The sequence below is a fragment of the Adiantum capillus-veneris genome, chromosome 3, assembly GCF_014529385.1.
Source record: "Adiantum capillus-veneris isolate H3 chromosome 3, ASM1452938v2, whole genome shotgun sequence".
NCBI lineage: Eukaryota > Viridiplantae > Streptophyta > Polypodiopsida > Polypodiales > Pteridaceae > Adiantum > Adiantum capillus-veneris.
In genome coordinates, this window is record NC_140933.1 from 57,313,073 (window position 1) to 57,337,569 (window position 24,497).

The 24,497-nt window shown below is 45.1% G+C and overlaps 1 protein-coding gene across 8 annotated transcripts in view; it reads left to right on the forward strand.

Annotated features, from left to right (window-relative positions):
- LOC147460966 (protein CELLULOSE SYNTHASE INTERACTIVE 1-like) overlaps positions 1 to 24,497 on the forward strand; it is an 81,036-nt gene that overhangs the window by 14,586 nt on the left and 41,953 nt on the right. For all 8 annotated transcript variants that reach the window (XR_015187555.1, XR_015187556.1, XR_015187557.1 and 5 more), the window contains exons 3-4: positions 11,047 to 14,125; positions 14,205 to 16,749. Coding sequence is in view for 4 of the 8 variants with exons in the window: in XM_086508629.1 (XP_086364755.1) it covers positions 11,047 to 14,125; positions 14,205 to 16,749 (5,624 nt within the window). In the remaining 4 variants the exon portion in view is untranslated. The remainder of the gene's footprint in view (positions 1 to 11,046; positions 14,126 to 14,204; positions 16,750 to 24,497) is intronic.

A 24,497-nucleotide genomic window follows, 5' to 3' on the forward strand; every position in this document is an offset into this window, starting at 1 on the left:
GTACCACTGTGTTTTTTCTATAATAAAGAGGAGTTGGTAGCGCGTAAAACTTCTCGAGGACGCTATCCGCGGGTCGACGACATGAGATAAGCAGGTGCGTCAGATGACATCTAGTGGCGTCAGGAGGGCGAATGGGGTCAATACTTGCACGCGGAGAAGTACGGACACGACGTGGGTGTTTTCTTGTGATACTTATGCAGAAAGATCATCATGAGGACCACTTTTGGGGCCACTTCACGTGGTGGCGGGATGCATTATTGGAAAAAAGCTGAGTGCTAGGTGTGCGGATGATGCAAAAAGGTGACAACTATGCACTGCGAGGTCAGTTTTTGGCCTGTTCGGGGTCTGTTTGAGGTCATCTAAAAGGCCAAGGGTGCCCAACTAATAAAGCTAAGTGTGGGAACTGAAAAAACAGAGAAGACCAGAAAAAACGAGGAGAAGAGAGGAGGAACAGCCGCAGGTGTGTTTTTGGGTTTTTGGAGCCTGTTTTGGTCGTAAACTACTCATCCGATGTCGGATTTGAGCATTTTGACATTGTAGACTGGGGTTTTTGGACCGTTACGGACGCGATGGCGCTGTCCATTTTGCCAAATTCCTCACTCTTTTTTTGTTGTTTTGGTTGTGTAAGTTTCTTCTATGGAGCGAAGCTTCTGCTCCAATTTGTGATTGTATCTGGTATCTTTTACCCATATTGTGTGAGCTATTTGCCCCATTGGTGTTGGCCCAAGCTCAATTGTATCTAAAAATCAGAAATTCTCCTCTTTTGAGTTGAGTTTTTTGGGTGTGTGTGTGTGTGTGTGTGTGTGTGTGGAGTGGGCAAGTGGATAGTCTCTCTCCTCTCACTCCAGAGGTGTGTTCCTTGTTTCGGCCAGGTGTGTTGTGTAAGCCGAGTGGTGCCGCATAGTGTGTGTGTGTATCATTCCAAGAGTGTGTGTTGGGTCGTTATAGAGGCGCTGTGTGTGTTTTCATCCCGCTGACAACGTAATGAAGCAATGCCAGCTGCCAAGGCAGCTATAGAGGCTACCGTGCGAGGTGTCTCCAGAAAGGTCCCAATCTCTGAGCCTTTCTTGGAAAGGAGCGGAAGGTACTTCCTACTCAGGCCGGGGAAGCAGACTGAGATGGGAAGGTCTGCCTCCTTGACAAGAACGCCAATAGCTGGGTAGAAACCATGGCGCCACTGTCGAAAATGAGCTCGAACTGCTCGGATAGCCATGGTGCTCATCGCAATGACCTTGGACGCCATCTCGGGGTCTCAAACTCTATCTGGTAGTAGCCATGCTCGAGCAGCTGAACGTCGAGGATCTTGTCCATCTCTGCTAGAAGGTGGGCTTTGAGGAGATCACGCACCTCGCCTCTGCTGGGTCTGGTGCCGAGAATCTTGCAGATAATAGAGGTGCCTTGAAGGCGTGCCACCTTTGCCTCTCAGCTCGCTTGCTCTGTCCGCGAAAGAGCAAGTCGGATGGTGGGTTCCGCGGGGTCGGGCGAGGGGGCTTCCGTTGAGTCCCTTTGTGGCGGGGCAGAATCCTCCATCTATGTCTGCTGCTAACAGGAATGTGGAAGATATGAAGGAGGCGATACCAAGTCCCGCTAGAGAGAGCGCACCAACAACGAATGTGCAGGTGGGTCAATCAGTCAAGCAAAACCCGGGAGGGGGGGGGGGGGGGAGGGGTTCTCAACGGCTGGCAGTAAGGCGGGCAACGAGGAGGGGAGGCAATGTGTGTGGGGGGCAGCGGGCAGCGAACAGGGGCGGGGGGGGGGGGAGCAGGCTGGACAACGAGCAGGTAGAGCAGTACGCATTAGGGCAGTGCGCAGTGCGAGGGCGGAGTGGGGGGGAGGACGACGATGGCGAGGGGAGGGGAGGCAAGTGTAGGCGAGGGGGAGTGCGCAAGAGCAGCAGCGAGGAGTGCCTTCTCTTGCATTCACTTAACACAATACAATTTGTCTTGTGCAAGACGAGATTCACTCTAGATGGCGAGAGGCCGTTGATTCTCCTCTCAATGAAGTAGCAAGCAAAGCCGAGTGCAGAAAAACAGAAATTGTACTCGTAGATAGAGTTTGATAAAGCGCTTGAAAAGAAGACAAACTGGTTGATGAAAAGCTTAAATCACTCTTAAAAGAAGAGGAAATCAGTGGATTTTCCCTGTTATTTGGGTCGGAAGTTGACTTTCGAGGTGGTAAGCAAATCCAAGAAGTGTGTTCGTTTCAAGGATGACCTTGATTTTTCTTCGTCTTTAGAGAGTTTTGCTAGTTTGTCTTCCTCTAGTTCTAGAGAGGATGAGAAAAATTGGAAGAAGTGGAGAAAAAAACCAGAAAAGTAAGAAAAGAAGATTCTTAAAAAACACAAAAAGCCATCTAGCAGTTCAGAGGAGGAGAGCTTGCCCTCTTCTGATAGTTCAGACAGTGAGAAAAAGAATAAGAAGAACAAGGAGTTCAAGTGTAAGGTGCAGCGGATGTGAATGATGAACTTTGCTCAAGATTAGTGCTTTGAACTGTGCTCAAGGGTTCCTTTTACTTACGGAAGGGAGAGTCTTGATTATCATTAACAGTACCACTGCTTACATTATTTAAACTCCTTCCATGATTAGAGTGGCTTGGAAGCTTGGATTAGAGTGGCTTATGGTGTCTTTGATTAGATTGGCTATGGAAGATTGGATGAGAGTGGGCTATGGAAGCTTGGCTTAAGGATTAGAGTGCTCAAAGCTTATGGCTTCCTCCCCGCCAATACAACAGAGCACGGAAACTTGAATATCTCCTAATCGGTGCAGAATTAGCCTCTGTGCGTGAGAGGCAAAAATGCTCAAAACGCCCTTTTCCTTCTGCCATCGCGGGCCGTTTTCTCCAGAAACCTGTTTTATAATAAATTTCCAGAATAGGACTTTTTCGGCCTCCCTCATGCAGAGATGGGAAGTCTCCCACACACTTTCTTTTTTACCACTGACCACTTGTCTTCCTCTACCCAAGTTGCCTTATATGTCCTAAGAGCTCTTTCACATGTAAAACCTTTTCTTCAAGCATAAAATCTCTACGTTTAGGCTTTCATAACCACATAAAGCATACACTTTCTGGATCTCCTTGCTTGTTTTCGAGCCCTGGTCATTGCTCAATAAATATGTGAGCTTCAAATAGACTTTTTCTGCTTCTCTTTACTCTTTTTTCCATCGTGGAAGCGGAGCAGCACAACATCCACCCCCTCTGAACCTGCACAGCCTCCGGTCTGTGCCAACCGATCTTCAATCTATATCTGTTATAATCACCTTAAGCGACTTGCCATCAATATCACATAACTGGTAAGTATATGTAAAACAAAATAAGGCTTAAACCATATCATCAATGGTCTAGCTCAATTATTTCGTAGCTGTCCATCGCAAATCTTTGAACCATGTATGTCGTGTCTCCAAAGCATTTAATTATGAAAAACTTGTTTAGTGAACCCCGCCAGACTCAAGTGCTCCAGTTAATGATGCATACGACTTGACCATCAAGCTCGCTTTAGGGAACCCTGTCAAGCTCAAGTATACCTTACTCTGTCTGCACACGGAATAGCCGTCAAGTCCATTACTTCAAGTTCTGGTAGCAAAACCAACTCAAAAGATGTGAAGATACTTTATCAATTGTCCAAAGATGTCAACTAGAAGCTAGCCATATAAGATTACTGACCACAAAATCCAATACTCTTTTCTTGATAGCATAAATCCAAAAACAAAACCTAGTGCATTGTAACCTGCCTACAGGAAAATAAATGATATCTCTGAATCTGCAAGTTGCTCTTCAATAGCTCCTAGGATCAAATGGGATAATAAGAAATTGCCCCAATAGTGGAGCAGCATAATCTCCACATAAGCACACACATCCTGTATCAATCAACTTCAAGAATTTTTGCTCCAAATATGTTATTCCAGGATCTAGCAAAAAGAAACCACAATATATACTCAAAAATACCCATCCATAATGAACCTGCCTTTGAAGATCTTTCGAATCACTTGGATCAAATACCATTAAGATCACATAGTATTGATGGCCTCCGCAATATACTAGAGCTTCACCTGAAGCATAGTGCAACAGCCACATCTCATAAACTTTTGGTAACTTAAGGTCGTTACCAGCAAGAATTAAAGAATTCTCACTCCCTTTTACTGGTAGCCAGGACATCATTGACATAAGAATTAATAGGAATAATATCCAAATCCAGCCACATTTGGCACATTGCCCAAGAAAATGAAAAATCTTGTGCACTTTATGCTGTATCAGGGATGATTTAGCAGCGTCACCCCCTCTAGCTTCATAGCCATCACAAAAAACCTTAGGACTTCTTGGACTTGTATCATCAGAGAGATTTTTACCTAGTTTTTGAGGTTGATAATGAATAATAGCTTTATCCTGAAGATCTTCATCCATAACATCCTTGGAAAAATCACCCTTGGAAGTCTCAACGTTCAACAAAGCTTTAGGAGTTGGATCCTCTTGCAACCCATATATAAGCATAGATGTAAAATCCATGTCAATATCCTGTTCATAATCATCATAATCTAAGCAATCTTCATACTCATCCATATAATTCTCTGCTTTCTCATTTGCATCCATGTTACTTAGCAATACATCATAGCACTGCAAAGGCTCATCTGGCACCCCCTCTGAAGAGGTACACACATCAGAAAGCTCTTCTATACTGTCATAACCATCTCCTTCAGATCTAGACAAAAATTCACCGATTATAGCATCCTCTTATGTGATAGCAACATCTGCAAGCATATTGTAGTAGCAATCATAGGTTCATTGACATCCTTAGGCTCATCCTGTGCTGGATCCACAATCTTGGTCACTTTATCAGCTACTACTGTGTATATAATAGCTTTGTTTATGCAATCATCTGCAGCAAACATATTGTCCTACTCGTCTATAGTGCTGATAGTTTTAAAAATATCATGTAGAGGCTCATCTACTTGATGAACTCCTTGAGAATAACCCATGTCAAGATCAACAGCTTGCGAACCACTTGTTTACCTTTTCTTCGTTGCTCAAATTAAGTTCCTCTGAAACTGAATCCGCTACTTCCAGCTTAGCATTTTCTTTGGCTTTACTTTTTGCAGAAATATGCTCCCAGAATCCATCATAGTTGAGGATCTGCATCTGATCTCCTTCACCTTTACTGAAGACAACCTTACTTCGTTCAGTAATCTCCTTTATTTCCTGATCTAGAATCCTTGAGCTTTCGTAAATAAATTCCTCTGCAAAATACTCCCACCGTGTCGGATATTCTTCTGCCAGTTCTTGAACCTGCTGTTTAAAATCCAAGTTTACAGCCTCTTCAAAAGCTGTAATCATCCGATCTTCTGGAACATTTCGGCTCTTCATCTCAGCTTCATAACATGCAATAAAACCTTCTGGATCATATCCCTGAAAAATATAATACTGCTCCCGAACAGCATCAAGTGCTATCTCCACTGCATCTTCAATCTGCTCTTTCATCTTCATGGAAACGCTAGGCTGAAAATCTGGTCCAAAAACGCTATGGCTGAAATTGTATCTTCTTGCAAAAACGCTACTGGAACTCTTGTCCAGGTTGGCTGCTACTGCTGAAAAACTCTAGCTCCTTCTGCGGTAGACGAAAAACACTGGCTGGTCTTGGATGGCTGAAAACGCCGAGTCTTCTTGCCGATCTTGCTGAGAAGGTGCACTTCTGTTGTGGACTTCTGCCTCTTCTGCCAGAAAGTGCTAGCGCTAGGTTTCTTATATAGTCACTTGGCCAAATTGCCCTACCCAGCTTCCCAACAAAAGTCACTTAAAAATATCAAGTGAGAAATGGCTAAAATAGGAAAAATAGGTTTTTTGCACTGTAAAATGCTCCTGATGGATTTTGATGGTAATGTTGATGATCATGCGGTGTGCAACCAGAGGATATACATCTACTCTAAGTGCCTGGGCATGCACGATCTGCGAACAGACTCATAAAAGTACCATAACACTTCCTAAGCTAGGCTGACTGAACCCTTGTCATGAAGTAGCTTGTCCACATGCACATAGGGTTAGATGTGCACATGACATCCCCTCCTTTTTAAAGTGAGGTACTGGTACCGATCTGCATGGCTTCCTTGTAGGCTGCCAACATGTCATGGTAATCTTTGAAAAACTTTTCATCCACCCACACTGTTTCGTGGGTTCCTCAATCCTTGAACTTCAAAAAGTACTGTCTCACTTGCTTCTTTGAACCATGGCTAAACCGATGCAACAACATTTGCTCCGGCTCCATGACTTCTGCTTCATTGATGATCTCCGGTTTTTCTTCTTCCGAAATGTCCTTTGGAGGTGTTCCCTGAAACACTTTCAACCAAGAAACATGAAAAACGTTGTGCATTGACCATGAGTTAGACAATTGCAATTTCATTGAAACCTCATTTATCTCTTTAATGACAGGAAATGGACCATACATTTGAAAAGACAACTTTGGACACTTCTTTCCAACTTGCTTAAGACGTTGCTTCATGATTCTTAAATACTCCCAATCCCCTTCCTTGATCGAAACTTCCTGACGATGCTTATTAGCCTGCCGTGAGTAAGACTCCTGAGCCTTGCTTAGTCGAAGCTTCACACTCTCAGAAATCTCATCCAACGATTGACTTTCAGCATTCACATCAGTCAAATGACTGACCGAGCGAGTCAAAAGTGATTGGAACAGCCAAAAGCTGCCTCATACGGAGTTCGACCAATTGCAGAGGAAAAAGAGTCATTTAAAATAGCCTGAACCAATGTGAGATAGAGCTCCCAAAGAGGCTGTTGATCATGCCCATATGACTTTAAAACATCAAAAGCCAACTGATTGTAATTCTCTGTCTAACTGTGGATGAAAAGCTGATGAAAAATTCAACTTAGTGCCAAAATTTTCAAAGAGTGTGCGCCAAAAAATGGACGTGAACTTAACATCCCTATCTGAAACAATCGATTTTGGCAAACCACAGAGGGGGTACCAATGCTTGATGAACAACCGTGCTACATCTTGTGTGGTGATTGTGGCCTTACAACTTGTGTGGTGATTGTGGCCTCACCATGCAAAACTTGTTGAAACGATCAACAATTGTCAAACATTGAGTGTTCCTTGAATATAAATTAGGTGGAAGGTTAGTCACAAAATCCATGGAAATATCTTGCAAAGGTCCATCGGGAATAGGCAGCGGAAGCAAGAGGCATTGCTGCTTACCTTGAGGAGCTTTTACCTTTTGGCATATAGTGCATTGTGTGACATAACGAAACACATCTTTTCGCATTTTAGGCCAATAAAAGAATCTTTCTATTTTTTTCCAAAAATGGTGTTCATTCCCTTGTGCCCACCCTTGAGATAGTCATGTGCATCATGCAATATGGTTGTCCTGAGAGAGGGCAACACACATAGACGTTGACGAAAATACAACAAACCATCACGAATGAGATAGTTACTAACTTGCTTGGCCCTTGTGAAACAAGAGCGTGCAACCATTGCTTACCAAACTTGGAATCCGCATATTGGTTCTTCATGTTGTCAAAAGACACACCCTGAAGAGAAACTGTGGATCGTGACTCAAGAGCCAAAATCTGTCCTTTGTGACTTAACGCATCTGCAACAGGGTTAGCTTTTCCAGGCACATACTCCATCAAACCTCCAAATTGCTCAAAAAATTGTGACTACCGTGCTTGGCTGTCACGTGACACATCCCAACCCTATGTGTCCGTCGACAAGCTACACCACAACAGGGTTTAGTCAGTTCAATCAAGTCTAGATCAGCAGTATGTGGCACTTTTGTGAGTCTATTCGTAGACCGTGCATGCCGAGTCACTTAGTATAGATGCATATCCTCCGGTTGCACACAGCATGATCGTCGGAATTCCCATCAAAATCCATTAGCATCAGTTAGGGGAATTTTCTAGTGCATTTAGCCTATTTTCCTATTTTTTGGTTATTTTCACTTATTATTTTTAAGTGACTTTCCAACAAAAGTAGGTAGGGCAATTTTGCTAAGTTAATATATAAGCAAACCCAAGTTAGCACTTTCTGGCAGAAGAGGCAGCAGGAGCTTCCCGCTCAACATGCAACTTCTCAGCAGTACCCCCCCCTCAACAGTAGACCCTCGCCATCCACTCCTTCCCTTTGGCGTTTCTTCTCAGCAAGCCATCGCCTACAAGTCCTCTTGCCTGGCGTTTTCCAACCTCAGCAGATACATCCCAGCCAACGTTTTTCAGCCCTTGACAAAAACGCCAGCATCATTGCAGATTCAATGTTTTTTCAGCCTTGCCAAAAACGCCAGCTCAGCAGTAGCAAAAACGCAAAATTAAGTAGTTGGATTCTCGCAATTTTCAGCCTATGACGCAGTAGCAGATCAGCCCCTAGACGGTTGCAGATGTTCCCCCCATTTTCAGCCAAGAAAAACGCAGCCAAAACAGTCATTTTCAGCCACCGAAACAGTCCCGAAATTCAGCGATTAGAAGATCTCAGATTTCAGCCATCAAGTCGTCGTCGTCACCATCGTCGTCGTCATCGGCATAGTCCCGTTGCATCAGTCCATTGCATACGCATTGTACACCTTTGTGCAATCGAAGTAGACCACTCTCGCCGACGAGAGTGGGGCCTTCGGAGGAGGGTTTTACAACCTCTCGGGTGTCGTCTCTCTTCTCTCTCCTTCTCTCAGTCTCATTCACTTGCACGCACAATATCCACTCGCTTTGTTCGTGATCATAGCACTCTCCACAAGACGGAAAGCTCTCTCTTTCCCTAAGAACTAAAAGGAACCTTGAGCAAATAAAGATCACTAATCTTGAGAAAATACAACATTCATTCCGCTGCACCTTACATTGGCGATCACTCCAATGTGCACTAGGCATAGACTGGAGCTACTTGAGGGCTTGGTGATTTGTGCTATAAAGTCTCTACCATACAAAAAATGCTTCCAATGCTTAAGAGAGTGAATGACAGACAAAAGTTCTTTATCATAAACTGAATAGTTCTTTTCTACACTATTGAGCCTCCGACTAAGGAAAGCTACGAGACGACCATGCCGTTGAAGCACAGCGCCTATGGCGACATTGCTCGCATCCATCCATCCCTCAAAGGGGTCATCCCAAGAGGCAAGGATGAGGCACGGCGCTTTTGTCACCGCAACCTTGAGAGTTGCGAAAGCCTCAATGGCTGCCTCGGGTAAATCCACGCCCTTTCAAAACATCTGTCTTAGGTGCGACAATGCGTGCAAAATTCTCTATGTGCGAACTATATGCTTGACATAAACCAAGAAAAGAACGCACATCATATGTAGTTTTGGGCAAATCCCAATTACGTACCTGTTCCACCGCCCTCTTGCTGAAGGTGAGGCAGTGGTGCCCAATTCCGTCTTATACCTCAAGATGATCAGCATAGGATGTTGATTCTGCAAACCGCCAAGACACTCTTCAAAGATACAGGCTTCTCTTGGGACCTCTATTGGATATGCAGGCGTTGGAAGCTATGGATGAATGCTCCTCTTTGCAACGTATATGGCTGCAAATGTAGGTTCATGATGCTTGTAGCTTCGGCATCAATACAATTGTGTCTTCAGATTTACTAAGAAGACAAATGCTTGCACACGTGATGATGGACAAGTTTCATATGCGATGCAACCATGCGAACTACTAGTCCTAGACTACTGTAAAGCTGCCGTTTGCTCAATTGTCCGTTGTACAATCAGTTATGCAAATAGAATCATATGTAAGGACATAAATACTTGAATTTGCGGTCTCTCTGCTCGAATAAATCTGCCTGGACGCTTGCAAATAGGTTCACAAAGGCGCTGATATACGTTCATCTACGCTTTCCTAGTCTACGAGTTGGCTCTTAAGTCATAGTAGCATATCCATGTGGCACATCGTCACAAGAAAAATCTCGTCTGACCTCCATCTTTTGCCTCTTTTCTTCTAGCCTATGTGCTTGAAGAGTGTTTGAATGACTCCTTTGGTCTGACCTCTTGCTCAACTGTATGCTGTCTCTGCCCTCAGATATTCTAGGATGAGTATAGCAGAGCACTCAACTACCATATGACCTTTCCTTCCATGCACAAAAAAGTATGGAAGCCCAATGAAGAAAACTTGCTGAAAGTTCTCTTTTTCACATCCACAAAACAGTTTGGGAGCCCAATGAAGACAACCCGTGAAAGTAGTATGTATCCCTCCCTTTCGCATCTTTCCTCCATCTCTCCTCTCTTAAGATGAAGGAATCTCTTCATCGAAAAGGGACCAAGACTTTAGTGGAAAGGTGATAATGATAACTATGGTTGATCACCTTATTTTGACCTTTGAGATAATGTGTGTGTGTGTGTGTCTGAATGTTGAAGACAAGCCAGTCTTTGAGATTATAAGAGCATTTGTCAATGTCCATCAGGTTTTAGTCATGGAATTCCTCACAAGCAAAAGTTGACAGATTGACCTTTTATGTGTATCGTGTGTACATTACAAAAGAAAGTTTGATGTATTGTCATCAAGGTTGTGGGCAAACCTCTCTCTTTTTGAGCCTGTTTGCTGATGGGGCGAAAAAGGTGGGAGGGGAAAATATGGGAGATTATAATTTTCATGAGTGATGGGAATTATTCTCCCAGGGTGTGCCAACTATCTTGGAGCATAGCTTGACAATCAGCATGGACCCTGATCGCATATTGCTAAGTACAGCAATGCTAGGTTAAGATAACAGCTTACTGCTAAAAAAAATGATAAAAATTGTTCTTGGGATGATGTGAACGTATGGCTAAGAATGTCAGTATGCTATTAACAGCAGTGAAGGTTATGATTTGGAAAAGAGTATCACGTTGATGAATGTTCCTGCACACGCATGACAGGTTCAACACTGCCTGCAGCATAGCATGCTGTGATGTAGACTGCGGTCTGAGTGTGAGAAATGTGCCAAAGCTAGCTTGAAGCTTAGTATGAGCAAAGGCATGAAGTCGTTTTGATGCAGAGAAGTGTGTAGCCTGCAAGAGAGGAAGGAAGAGTCTAGTGCTACTTGAAGTTTAACCTTCTCATTAGTCTGCATAAGATCATCATCTTGTTTTTCTTTTGCAGGGACTGGAATGGCACTCAAGGGATGGAGGATCCAGATGGGATTTTTGCAAGTGTAGCTCAGAGCATTGAACAATTGCGAGCAAATGCCTCAACTCCTCGTGAAAAAGAATCAATTTCAAAGCAGCTTGTTGAACTTACAGAGACAAAGAAGGAAGGAAGGACTGCAATTGGGACACACTCTCAAGCAATACCTTTATTGGTGGCCTTGGTCAGATCAGGTACACTAGCTGCCAAAATGAACGCTGCAGTGATCCTGGGATCCTTGTGCCAAGAAGAGGAGCTGAGGGTTAAAGTGCTTCTTGGGGGCTGCATTCCTCCCTTGCTTGCTCTTTTGAGGGCAAGCTCTCCAGATGCTCAACTTGCAGCAGCACAAACCATTTATGCAGTTTCACAAGGAGTCACAGATCATGTGGGCTGTAAAATTTTTGCTACAGAGGGGGTTGTTCCCAAATTATGGGAACAGCTGCAACCGAAGCAAAAGCTCGATGGTTCGGTTGAAGGTCTACTAACTGGAGCATTGCAAAATTTGTGCAGTAACACTGAGGGTTTCTGGCCAGCAACTTTAGACGCAGGTGGAATTGAAATACTCGTGAGATTATTGCATCATGGAAGCTCCATAGCTCAAGCTAATGCATCCTCTCTACTTGCAAGTCTCATGATGGCTTCTCAATCAAGCAGTAGGCAAGTTCTGAAAATGGGAGCTGTGGAACCACTTCTCAGGCTCGTAGGCAATGGCAATGACATATCAGTTCGGGCAGAGGCAGCTGGTGCATTAAGAGCTCTCTCAGCATCTTTTCAGGAAGCTAGGCTTTCTTTATCAGAAGCTGGAGCAATTTCTATCTTGATTAGCGCTACAGTGGCACCATCTAAAGAGTTTATGCAAGGAAGGTTTGCACAGGCTCTGCAAGAGAATGCCATGAATGCTTTGGCAAATATTTTTAATGGAATGTCTGCTGTAATTTTAAGTATAGCTGAAAACATCGAGTCTAGCAAGCCCGATGCTCAGATGGCTGATGTCATTGGTGCTCTTGCATATGCTCTTATGGTGTATGATGACAATGAAAACTCAACTGATCTTGTGAATCCGGAAATGATTGAGCATATTCTCATAAAGCAGCTTAAATCTCGAGTCCCCCAGCTAGTCCAAGATAGGGCAATTGAAGCTCTGGCAAGTCTTTATGGCAATGCTGTTTTGCAAAAGGGTCTAAATCACGCGGAAGGAAAGAGGATGCTCGTTGGGTTGGTTACCATGGCAAATACAGAGGTCCAAGAAGACCTTGTGAAGTCTTTGAGGAACCTTTGCAATGACAAAATGACTCTTTGGCAAGCCTTACGAGGACGGGAAGGTGTTCAACTCCTTATTTCCTTATTGGGCTTGTCTTCTGAACAACAACAAGAATATGCTGTCGCTCTGCTTTCTATCCTCACCGAGGAGGTTGATGGTAGCAAGTGGGCAATTACTGCTGCTGGTGGCATACCGCCTCTGGTACAGCTGTTGGAGACAGGCTCTGCTAGGGCAAAGGAAGATGCAGCCCTTATACTCGGAAATCTTTGCACTCACAGTGAAGATATAAGAGCATGTGTCGAAACAGCTGATGCCGTTCCAGCTCTCTTGTGGTTGCTGAAGAATGCAGGCACTAAGGGCCAGGACATAGCAGCCAAGGCTTTGACTCAGCTAGTTAGAGACTCAGATGCCAGCACAATTAGCCAGTTGGCTGCTTTACTTCAAGGCGATTTACCGCAATCAAAAATCCATGTACTGAATGTCTTAGGATGCTTGCTTTGTGTTGCATCTCAAGATGATATCTTGAAAGAAGGGGCAGCTGCTAATGATGCTTTTCAGGTTGTATTACAATTGCTGCACTCAACAAGCGAGGAAACTCAAGAACATGCTGCCTCAGTGTTGGCAAAAGTCTTTGATGCCAGGAAGGATCTCAGAGAAACCCCCCTGATTGTAGAGGGTCTTGAGCCACTTGTAGGGTTGTTAAGCATGGGAAATGAAATGATTGCTATGCAAGCAGCTAAAGCCCTTGCTACCCTATTCGTGTCAATAGAAAAGAACAGAGAGGTTGCTCACCTTGCAAAGGGGTCTGTTTTGCCTTTAATTTTACTGACTAAGTCACCTGATATAGCAGTGGCAGAGGTGGCTGCTACTGCATTGGCAAACCTTCTGATGGATGCTGATATATCTGAAGAGGTTCCTGCAGAGGATATGATTATGCCCCTCACAGGTGTCTTGCGAGAAGGCACACATGAGGGAAAGGAGCATGCTGCTGGTGCATTGGCACGGCTCCTTAAGTTTCGTCCTGTTGATGACTTGCTTTCTGAAAGCATTCAAAGCTGTGATACAGTTGTCGCTTTGGTGGCTGCTTTGGCAGCCACCAATCTTGAAGAATGCTCAAAATCAGAGGCTTTGGAAGCTCTTGCCTCCCTTGCTAGAGCTAAGTGTGCTGGAACCTGTAGCAAGCCTCCCTGGTCAGTTCTAGCAGAGATTCCTTACAGTCTGGGTCCACTTGTCACTTGTGTAGCTGTTGGAAATTCAATCATGCAAGAGAAAGCGATTGAAGTGCTGTCCAGGCTCTGCCGTGACCAGCCAATTGTACTAGGTGACCTGATTGCAGGTACAGTTAAGTGCATAGCTGCCCTTGCAGAACACGTGATTGGCTCACGAAGGATTGAGGTGAAAGTCGGAGGAACTGCGCTTCTTATTTGTGCGTTTAAGGAACACAGACAGAGAGCTATCGAGGGGCTACATGAATCTGGGTCTTTCATTCTCTTAATTCAATCCCTTGTTGACATGCTTGGTGTTAAGGCTCTAGAGGACCATTCAGAGAAGGGTTATAGTCTGCAAGAAGGTCAGCACTTAAGAAGATCAGAGAAGCTTTTTGACCATCAAATAGATGACAACAAAACTCATTTGGAACATGATCCAGCTGCAATGCTAGGTGGCACAGCTGCTTTATGGTTGCTATCTATCATAGCATCACATGATGACAGTAGCAAAGTTGCAATAATGGAGGCAGGAGCAATCGAGCTGCTCGCAGAGAAGTTGGCAAATGTGGTCTCTAACATTGTTCCGGTTAGCTTAATTTTTTTTAGTTTGGATTGAAGGTTCTTAACTTACCAACAAATTGATTGTGGGTCACTTTATTTTACAGGCAGATGTAGAGGATAATGGCAGTGTATGGGTTAGCATGCTACTACTTGCAATACTCTTCCAGCATCGGGATGTCACACGTTCACCTGGAACAATGCGGGCAATCTCATCTCTTGCTTTTTTACTTAGATCAGAGGAAGGTATTGATCGATATTTTTCTGCACAAGCTCTTGCCAGTCTCATATGCAATGGAAGTCGTGGGACTCTTCTGGCGGTTGCAAACTCGGGAGTTGCGGGAGGGCTGATACCACTCTTAGGTAGTTTGGAGTCGGATATAGCAAACTTTGTTGCTTTATCAGAGGAGTTTTCTCTTGTTCCAAACCCAGATCAGGTTGCACTTGAGAGGCTCTTTAGAGTAGACGACATTAGAGTTGGTGCAACTGCTAGAAAAGCCATACCTTTTTTGGTGGATCTCTTGAAGCCCATACCAGATCGTCCTGGCGCACCATCATTGGCCCTTAGCTTGCTGACTCAGCTCGCTAAAGGAAGCGCAACAAATAAACTGGCCATGGCTGAGGCTGGAGCACTGGATGCATTGACAAAGTACCTTTCACTTGGTCCTCAAGATGCAATTGAAGAAGCTACAGCTGATTTGTTGAGAATTTTGTTTAGTAGCACTGATCTTAGAAGACATGAATCTGCACTGGGAGCTGTGAATCAGCTTGTTGCTGTGCTCCGCCTGGGAACTAGGGGTTCAAGGTATAATGCAGCAAGGGCACTACAGGGACTTTTTACTGCAGAGAATATTCGCTCTGGAGAAGCTGGAAGACAAGCTATTCCTCCACTAGTTGAGATGTTGAATTCTGGCTCTGAGAAAGAGCAGCGTGCTGCAATTGGTGCACTTATTAGTTTATCTGCAGAGAACCCTCCAAAGGCATTGGCAATAGCCGATGCTGGTGCAAATGCAGTAGAGGGCCTTTGCAGAGTCTTGTGCTCTGAGAGCTCTTTAGAGCTGAAAGAAGATGCTGCTGATCTTTGCAGGGTTCTATTTGGTAATTCAAGAGTTCGGACAATGCCAGGTGCATCAAACTGTATCCAGTCTCTTATTGCGCTTCTAACCGCAGACTCCAACTCAACACAACTTGCTGGAACATGTGCTTTGGACAATCTACTAGATGATGAACAGCAGGCTGAGATAGTTGCTGCAGAAGGTGCTGTAGTTCCTCTTGTCAGCCTTGTAAGTGGTGATAACTATGCACTGCATGAGGCTGCTATTAGTGCATTGACAAAGCTGGGTAAAGACCGACCTCTTTGTAAATTAGACATGGTTAAAGCTGGAATAATAGATAGTGTTATAGAGATCATTATTGATGCACCAGATAGTTTGTGCGCTTTGATGGCTGAACTCTTACGAATACTTACTAACAACAGCAGCATTGCAAAGGGAGCATCAGCAGCACAAGTAATTGAGCCTCTTTTTCATGTTTTAGCTAGGCCAGGTCTTAGTACATCTGGACAACACAGTGCAATGCAAGTGCTTGTTAATATTCTTGAGAAGCCTCAGCGGTCCTCAATGGAAAGGCTGACTCCAAATCAGGCTATTGAGCCTCTGGTTCCTTTGCTGGATTCCCCTTCTCAGACTGTGCAGCAGCTTGCTGCTGAGCTTCTTTCACTTCTTTTAGTGCAAGAACAGTTTCAGCGGGATGTCATTACCCAGCATGCAATTGTTCCTCTTGTACGTATAACAGGACTAGGGGTGCAAAGTCTGCAGCAGAAAGCAATCAAGGCACTCGAAAAAGCTTCCAAAAGCTGGCCTAATGCTGTAGCTGATGCTGGCGGCATTATTGAGCTCTCAAAAGTTATTGTGCAAGCTGATCCCCAGCCACCCCATGCACTGTGGGAGTCAGCTGCTTATGTTCTCTCAAACATTTTGCGGTTTAGTTCTCAATACTACCTACAGGTGCCTCTTGCTGTTCTTGTAAGGTTGTTGAAGTCAACCTCTGAAGCCACTGTTGTTATTGCTCTCAATGCATTGCTCGTTTTGGAAAGAGATGATGCTTCTAGTGCAGAAGAAATGGCTCAAGCGGGTGCTGTAGAAGCACTTCTTGAACTTTTGAGGTGTCATCAGTGTGAAGAAGCTGCCGCACGTCTTCTTGAGGCATTGTTTAATAATGTTAAGGTTCGAGATATGAAAGGAGCAAAGTTTGCAATTGCTCCTCTTTCACAGTACCTTCTTGATCCTCAAACACGGGCTCAGCCAGCTCGCCTCTTGGCAGCTCTCGCTCTGGGTGATCTTTTTCAACATGACGGTCTTGCCCGCACAACAGATGCCGTGTCAGCATGCCGTGCATTAGTGAGTTTGCTGGAAGATCAGCCTTCAGAAGAGATGAAAATGATTGCAGTCTGTGCTCTTCAAAATCTTGTCATGCACAGCAGGTCTAACAAAAGAGCAGTTGCTGAGGCTGGTGGGGTGCAAGTTTTGCAAGAGCTTCTCAATTCAAGCAATACTGAAACGGCCGGACAAGCAGCAGCATTGATTAAGCTACTCTTCTCAAACCACACTATTCAAGAATATGCAACAAGTGATATAATCAGAGCACTGACCGGTAAGTTTGTGTTTTCTTTTGGTCTCTCTTTTCTTCATTTGTTTTTATATGTATTTTAACATTTTTAAAACTCTTGCTACATACAAGTCAAGGTCATGAGGAATTGCCTAGTTGTTATGTGGGTCGGACTTCTTAAGATGTATGAACCTTGTGTTTGCTTGTGTTTCTTGGAGAATTATAGATCATGTTCGAGTTATTTGGCTCATTTACTGTAAGATTCCTTAGATTAGATCCTCTTGTATCTCGTACTATGCAAGATCTTTTCTTTGCAGCAGCCAGTTGCCTGGGCAATTTCCTGGAGGTGCTGCTGTTGCAGAATTCAGCGTTGGGAGATTTCTTTCCCTCAGCAAGGTCAATCCAGTGTCTAATCACTCAGGTTACCGCTCTGGCTGTTGGTGATTGGCATATTGTGCCCTTTACTCGTTGGTGTGGTGGGGTTTCGTTGTTGCACAATACTTGTCAGCGTTGGCTTCTATCTCTTGCAAATACCAAACTGCCACTCCTTCTCCCTCCAAGGGCCCCCCTCTCTATTGCTAGAGAGGTATTTGTTTTGAATTGCACAAAGTTTGGTACAATGGTTCTAAAATGCTGATGCTTGACGACGACGACGACGACAATGACAATGTTGAGACTAATGGGCTGAAATCTGAAAACGCTAGATATATGCTGATGGACTTCTACAAGTGCGGCGAGGCTACGGGCTGATCTGCTGTCGTTGGCGACGACAATGGCTGAAAACTGAAAAACGCCAACTGGACTGCTGGCTGAACTGAAAACGCTGTCTTGGCCGCGATGGAAAGGGCGACCGCGACGAGGTTGTGGCTGATCTTCTGCGGTACTGCGGCGGGATGCCGAGAAAAGAGAAACGCTGCTGCTGCTGAAAAACGCTGATGGCTGATGTGGAAAACACTGGTGATGATGACCATCACCGGGTGCTAGGTTCTGTTGGTTCTTGAGAGGTTCCTTCATTGCTCCTCTGGTTAACTCTGGTCACCCAAGGGCTTCTTTTATAGGTGCATAAAACAGGGTCGGGGCAGCTATCCCAACAAATCCCACGATTTGGGTAAATGAAAAGTCACCATGTAGTAAAAAGCCCTGTAAGAGGTGGTTCACGTGCAATTGGGGAAAAAGGTTCTGTGCGGTGAAAATGCTTATGCTTGGTGCAGGGTACCGATGCTGGTGCTAATGGTTGTGCAATCAAAGGGTACCCCGTTACTCTAGTGCCTGGACATGCACGGCCTGCGTATAGGCTCACAAAGGTGCCAGAACACTTCCTAGGCTGACCTAAACCCTAGAAGTAAGTACAACTTGTCTACATAGGGTTAGATGTGCATGTGACACAAAAGCTTTGCAGAAATCCACAAAGCTACAATAGATCCTCCTGCCATGGTATCTGCCCTCCTCAATAATAGCTATGAGTGCTAGAATCTGGTCAAGAGTGGAGAAACCTCTCTTGAACCCTGTCTGCCTTGATGCCCGTATGCCTTCTCTCTGTGCCCATCTACTCAACTCTTGCTCAAGAATAGATCCATACAACCTAGCCAATGTGTGACCAACCATGATGGTGTGATAATTCCTAGGAAGCATGGGATTTCCCGACTTTAAGATAGGCACAATCGTGGACATACTCCAAGTCTCAAGAAAACCCTCATACATGGCTCGATTAAACATCATAGCAAGAGGCTATGTAAGCATATCTTTGGCATGAACGAAAGTGCTCTGCTACTAAACCATCATGATCCAAGTACATGTCTTTGGAGTCTGGTGGCTTAGGCAAGGGTGGCTGCCCTGATGCTGTGTATAGAGATGTGGCATATTCCCCCCATGTCTCTATGGAGGTGATGGGGGGTGGTGGTGAGTGCTTGTGGAATAACCTCCATGCCTCACCTAAATCCCGACTCATAAATAGCTGGTACAAATCCCGCTCTAATGAGATAGGTAGGCCCTCTTTTTTCATCGCATTAGGTGACGAAAGATAATCCGTGATTGTCTATGTGTGGTGATATGAGCACCTCTCTGTGTAATCTGATCTTCGTCTCTCTACACTCATCATACGAGCTATACTGGGGTATACTCCTAGATCATCTCCGTGTATGCTGACTATGAGGATATGCCTCCGATGCTACATCATGAAGCGTCTCTGTCAGTATATGAGTGAGCTCATCTTCCGTGACTGTCTATGTGTGGTGATACCCATGAGCACCTTTCTCTGTAATATGATCCTCGTCTCTCGACACTCCTCATCATACCAGCTGTTTTGGGGTATACTCCCAGATCATCTCCGTGTTTGCTGACTATGGGGATATGCCTCCGATGGTGCATCATGAGGCGTCTTTGTCAGTATATGAGTGAGCTCATCTAATGACCGCCTTGGCTACTAAGTACATAGGTGTTTGTATATCTCATTTGTGTATACAAAGTCCGTCTCCCTTGTGAAGGTATACCGAGTGTGTGTGGAGACCTCTCCTTATGGAGCTGTATTGAACTGAAACGTGAGAGTGAAAGACAAGACAACATGATCAACTGCTACTCCAACTTGTTTGGGGCCCACCATGAAATCATGAAAAGATGGAATGAGACCTTGTTGCGCCATGACATAATCCATTGTACTATCACCATGTTGTTGTAGAAAGTAAGTAAAACCTCCCACTGTCGGGAATCTGTGTAGGCCATTCAAAATGGCCAATCCATGCGCAGTCCCCATGTTTATCTGGTATCGTCCATACTCAGTGTGCTCATCCTGTGAGAGTCTAGATAGGCCCATCTCTTTGACATCAACCTCTCTCATCATCTCCTCTGAAGTATCATGGATTAGTGCCTGGTGATGGGCAGTCCGAGCATTGAAGTCTCTGAGGATGATAATGTCATCATCCTTGAAGAACTCTCATACGTCATAGTCCAAAATAGAAAAGGGGAACTGTCCTCTAGGTGATGCATACACTGACGTACTAGGAGGAAAATAACAAATAGCAATGTAGAGGTATCTGTCTGTCTCTGCCCTCAGTCTCACCCACATGTACCTAGCATGCTCATCCCTGCGGGCTATACGTTATGGATGAAACTCCTCTCTAAATAAAACTGCCACTCCTTCGAGCCCCGTCTTTTATGCTCTGATCAAGTCTCCTGACTGCAAGTTGTCTCCCATCTGTATCCGCTAGCATGGCATGGACTGCCTAGGGGCCTGTTGTGTCTCAGAGTAGAAGATGATGTCCCTCTCGGTTAAACGATCTTCAAAGGCACCTACATCAAGGCGTATAGATCCATTACAATTCCAAGTAGCAACTTTGAGTATGGTCCGTAGGTCTTGCGCCGTCATGCGGAGCGCCCCATAATAACCACACTTCCATCTCTATATAAAGCCAATTTCCCTTTCTCTCGAGCTGTCCTTATCTCGGGCATAACTTCGTTCTATGGGCAAGAGGTGAGAGTGTGAGGTCATCCCCAATAAATATCCCTGTTTTCTTTAGTGTAGGACGCCTCTTCAAGAAGTCCTTCACTTCCATGGAGGGGAAATGAATGATCAATGCTCTCTTCTTTGAAGTCTACCCATTTCCTTCTCTCTTCTTCCCCGCCCTCCATGCCTTTGTGTGAGTAGCCTCACTACCCATCATGAAGAGAAGTTCCTTGACTCCCCCCTCCACATCTTTACGGTCTTTTAGACCGGATACTTGTACATGTAAAACTATAGTCTTCCTCCTCTGCTCTTCTTCTAAGGTCATGTTGATAATTGTGGGAGTGGAGATGGTTGTTGTTTCTTTCCCTTTCCCTTTCTTGGCGACTTCTATCCATTTCGGCCTCATCCACCTTTTTTTGTGTCTTCGTGATCACATCCACCCACAAGGACATTTTTGCCTCATGTTGCTTCTCTTCCTCCTTGATCTCATCGAAGGCTGGATTTCTCCTTCTTCAAGTCCACCGCTTGCTCTAGTCTCGGCAAGCTCTCGCTTGAGTGATGAAACCTCCTCTTTAAGTTCTTGGATTTCTGCGTGAAGGTCCTCTTTCTCCTTTTTCCATTGCTCGTCTTCATTGAAAAACATTTGGAGAAGGTTGGCCTTCTCCGTCTGCCATCCTTTTGTCTCCATTTTCCATTCGTCTCTTTTTCCACTTGCGTTCTACGTTTGTTTGTGACCATGAACGTTGCCTTCGTTACTATCATATTGGTGACAAACTAATCGTGGTTTACATTGCTGATTCTGAAGGTTGAAAAAGAAGGGGCTTAACAACCCATTGTTGGCAGCAGCCTATCAAGGGGGAGACTGACGCATGGGCTGGGAAGAGGTGAGTAGCCCACGCAACCCACAGCTCACAGCCCTCGGCTGGTGACGGGTTGCAGATAGAGAAACAGCACGTGGGGTAGAGAGAGATGGAGGCGGCGCATGAGAGAGAGAGAGAGAGAGAGAGAGAGAGAGAGAGAGAGAGAGAGAGAGAGAGAGAGAGAGAGATGATGATGATGTATTTACGACCTCGGGGGGCCAAAATGACCCATGGGACCCAAAATCTCATATATGAGACTCCCCCCTTCCCATGTGAAGGAGGGGACGTGTCATGATTCTGTGGTGATTTTGTTTGTGAGTGTGGTGTGATGTTCTAGCACTTTGGCAAGATAGATGCCTAGTGCTACTGGAGAGGGATGTGTTTTTGAGAGAAGCTCCTCAAATGTAGTACATCCTTGAATAAGTTGGGGAAAGTCGACCCGAATGTGTGCATATGCTGGACATTCAAGGGTTACATGTGCCTCATTTTCCAATGAGTTCAAGTTGCATTGAGTGCATCTCCTCATGTTTGCATCAATATTCAGCCATCCTTCCGTTTCACTTTTGAGCATGTGTGATCTTGTCCGCATCAAGGTGATGGCCCGTCTCGCACGGTAAGACATGGGTGTCCTGATATGTATTTGGGTTTCCCCGGTCTTGTACTCTTCCCAATATCTCGTGTTTATGTGCTTGCAATAGTATTCAAACTTGGACCTGTGCATTGCATTCTTCCATTTGCTGTGGAGGGCCTCAAGTAATTGTAGTTTAAAATTCAGCTCGTGCTCATGCTCGGTACCTGCCTCTACATGCATGTCCACATGTGCTCCCACATTCCATTTAGAGAACCATTTCCTGATGTCCTCAACAAGGCTAGAGGTGAGAAACTTGCTTTTGTGGTTCTTTTGCGGCTTACATCCTACCTCCCATGCTATGTGAGGCAAGCGGTTATGAGGCATCAGCTTCACCTTCAAGAGATATCTATGCATTCTTTGCAAGGCAAGCATTTCCAATGGTCTTTGTCTAGTCTCCAATAGCATCACTGAGTATGGTGTTGTGGTTTTTATCCCCATATGTCTACATAAGAACTTTTTTTGAATTTTCTCAATGTCATTCCATGTGTTGGCCGGAATACTTGGTCCCCATACCTCTACCCCATACAATAGCGTTTGGACCACACACGCATTGAAAGCCATGGACTTTATTTCCCACCTTCTACTGACGCTTTGTTTGCACATGTTTTTAAACTCGTAATACCTTGCTTGTCCTGCTTCAATTCTTGTTTTTGCACATTGCCCCCATCTATGATGAGAGAGAGAGAGAGAGAGAGAGAGAGAGAGAGAGAGAGAGAGAGAGCAGCCGAGGCTTGTCGATTTGCCTTCCTTCGGCGTTGGGCAAGATCCCCACTCTTCTTCACACTGACAGGTGGTCAGATTACTTGGCATTATGCCCCTCCTCAGTGGTTTCTCCTCCACTCCTCACACCGACCACCATGAGATTGTTCTAGTCGAGTAGTCACTATAGTGGCACTCCTCCTTACATTCAACTTGTACACCCCACGTGATAGGCTATTTTGGCATCCGCTGGGATTATTTTGTACTCAGTAATATACAGCCCTGACTTTTTCCAAAAAGAGAGAGAGAGAGAGAGAGAGAGAGAGAGAGAGAGAGAGAGAGATGAAATTAAATGTTATATTAACGTCTTCGAAAGGCCAAAATGACCTACGAGTCCAAAAAGTTACAATTGGTGGATCTGATATCATGTATGAGTACGGAAAGTACAAAGAACTAACACTAGAAACATTAAGAAAATGAATCTGAAGCTGATGTCGAATTGAGATTGAGGGGCTGGGGTTGGGGGGGGGGGGGGGGTTTGGTGGGTTCAAATAAAATCTATCATCGATTGTTGTCGAATCTCATCAACATCCTCCATGGTCAGTACTCTGGTTGGGCGTCTTGCATGTCGAGCTAGAGTGATCTGTATCTTCTGCTGCAGCCTTCGTGGATGGTGGGAGACCCCTTGAGGTCGTGGGCATCTGGATGTGCCTAGCTCAATGGCTCGGTCAATCAACGTACCTCTAGGGTGGGTGGGCTCTGAGATCTGCTGTGGTGACTACTCCTCTACCTCTCCCCTGGCTTGTGTAAAGAAATCTCTGATTCGTCTCTGAGGCTGTCTCTCCCTTGATGTCCTCAGCAAGCTCTCCTTGAGTCTGCGTAGCTCTAGCAGGAACAATCCGAGACATCTCTGATCCTCGTACCCCATGACTCTAGAAAATGGTCGGAAGCCCTCTCTGAATAGACAATGGAAGTGGCCGCGTATCTCAGAGTACGCCGGGCAATGACATGTGTAGTCCAGTTCTGTCTCTGGTTCTAAGTGACATAGGTGACATATCGTGGCCCTTGCTGGCACCCCTCGAAATTGACCAATCTCGATCTGGAGCTGATGTGAGGATGTGCGTATCTGTCCAATAGCGCATCGTATTCCATGAGATAAGTGCATATCCATGTATGCAAGCCTAGTCACAAAACCGTCCTCTGTGAGTCGGAGAAGATGCTCTGTGTAAAAGGCCATCTTCGTTCCCAACTTTTGTGTCGGCTGTATTCATGTGCTCTTGGTATCTAGCTAAATCACATCATGGCATATGAGTCTGGTGATCTGTGTCCGTGTGAGAGACAAGGAGGGTGCATCCAGGGAGTATTGAAACGGAGGCAATCTATCCATGCTGAAACCATGTTGTCATCTGTCCATGCCAACATGCTGTATCTCCTTGTAGCGCTAGTTGTCGAGATGACTCTAGGGCAAGCCGAACATATCTGTCCTTGGGGAGATCCCATAAACTGTTGATAAAGGATACTGATCTAGTCAATGCCTCACCCATCGGGGGGGGGGGGGGGAGGGGGGCAGCTAGCTTGGCTCGGATAATCTCATGCGGCACTGAGGCCTTAGCCCGAATCATCCGAGCGATCATAGAGACCAGAGGCCTCTCCATACATCTTCATCCATCTGTGTTACCAGATCTCCCATGATGGTCTACTGAGGGTCCCCATACCTGAACTCTGTAGAGCACAACTTAGGTCACTAGAGTGTCAAAAAGCCATAGCTTTGTTCGCGGTTTGTGAAACTGAACGTGCGAACACATCCTCTCGAGTCCTCCCAAGGTTGCATATGCTCTCGTCAGTTTAACACCGGTCCACCGAAAACTACCCCAAGATAGGTATATGCATCTGTGTACTCCACAGTCTCCTGGTCATACGTAAATGTGGGTGCTGACCTCCTGACCCACTAAGGTGTGGTGTTGAACACTATAACCTTGGTTTTCCCAAGGTTGAGAGACAATCCACTGTCATGAGAAAATGTATTCAAAGCATCTAAATGACGTTGCATCCCCTTTGGAGAGTCAGAAATCAACACAATATCATCAGCATATAGTAACAATGGAATCCATGTCCCTGCTAGCTGAGCCCCTCTGTCTCCCTGACGCTCTACATAGTCTAAAAA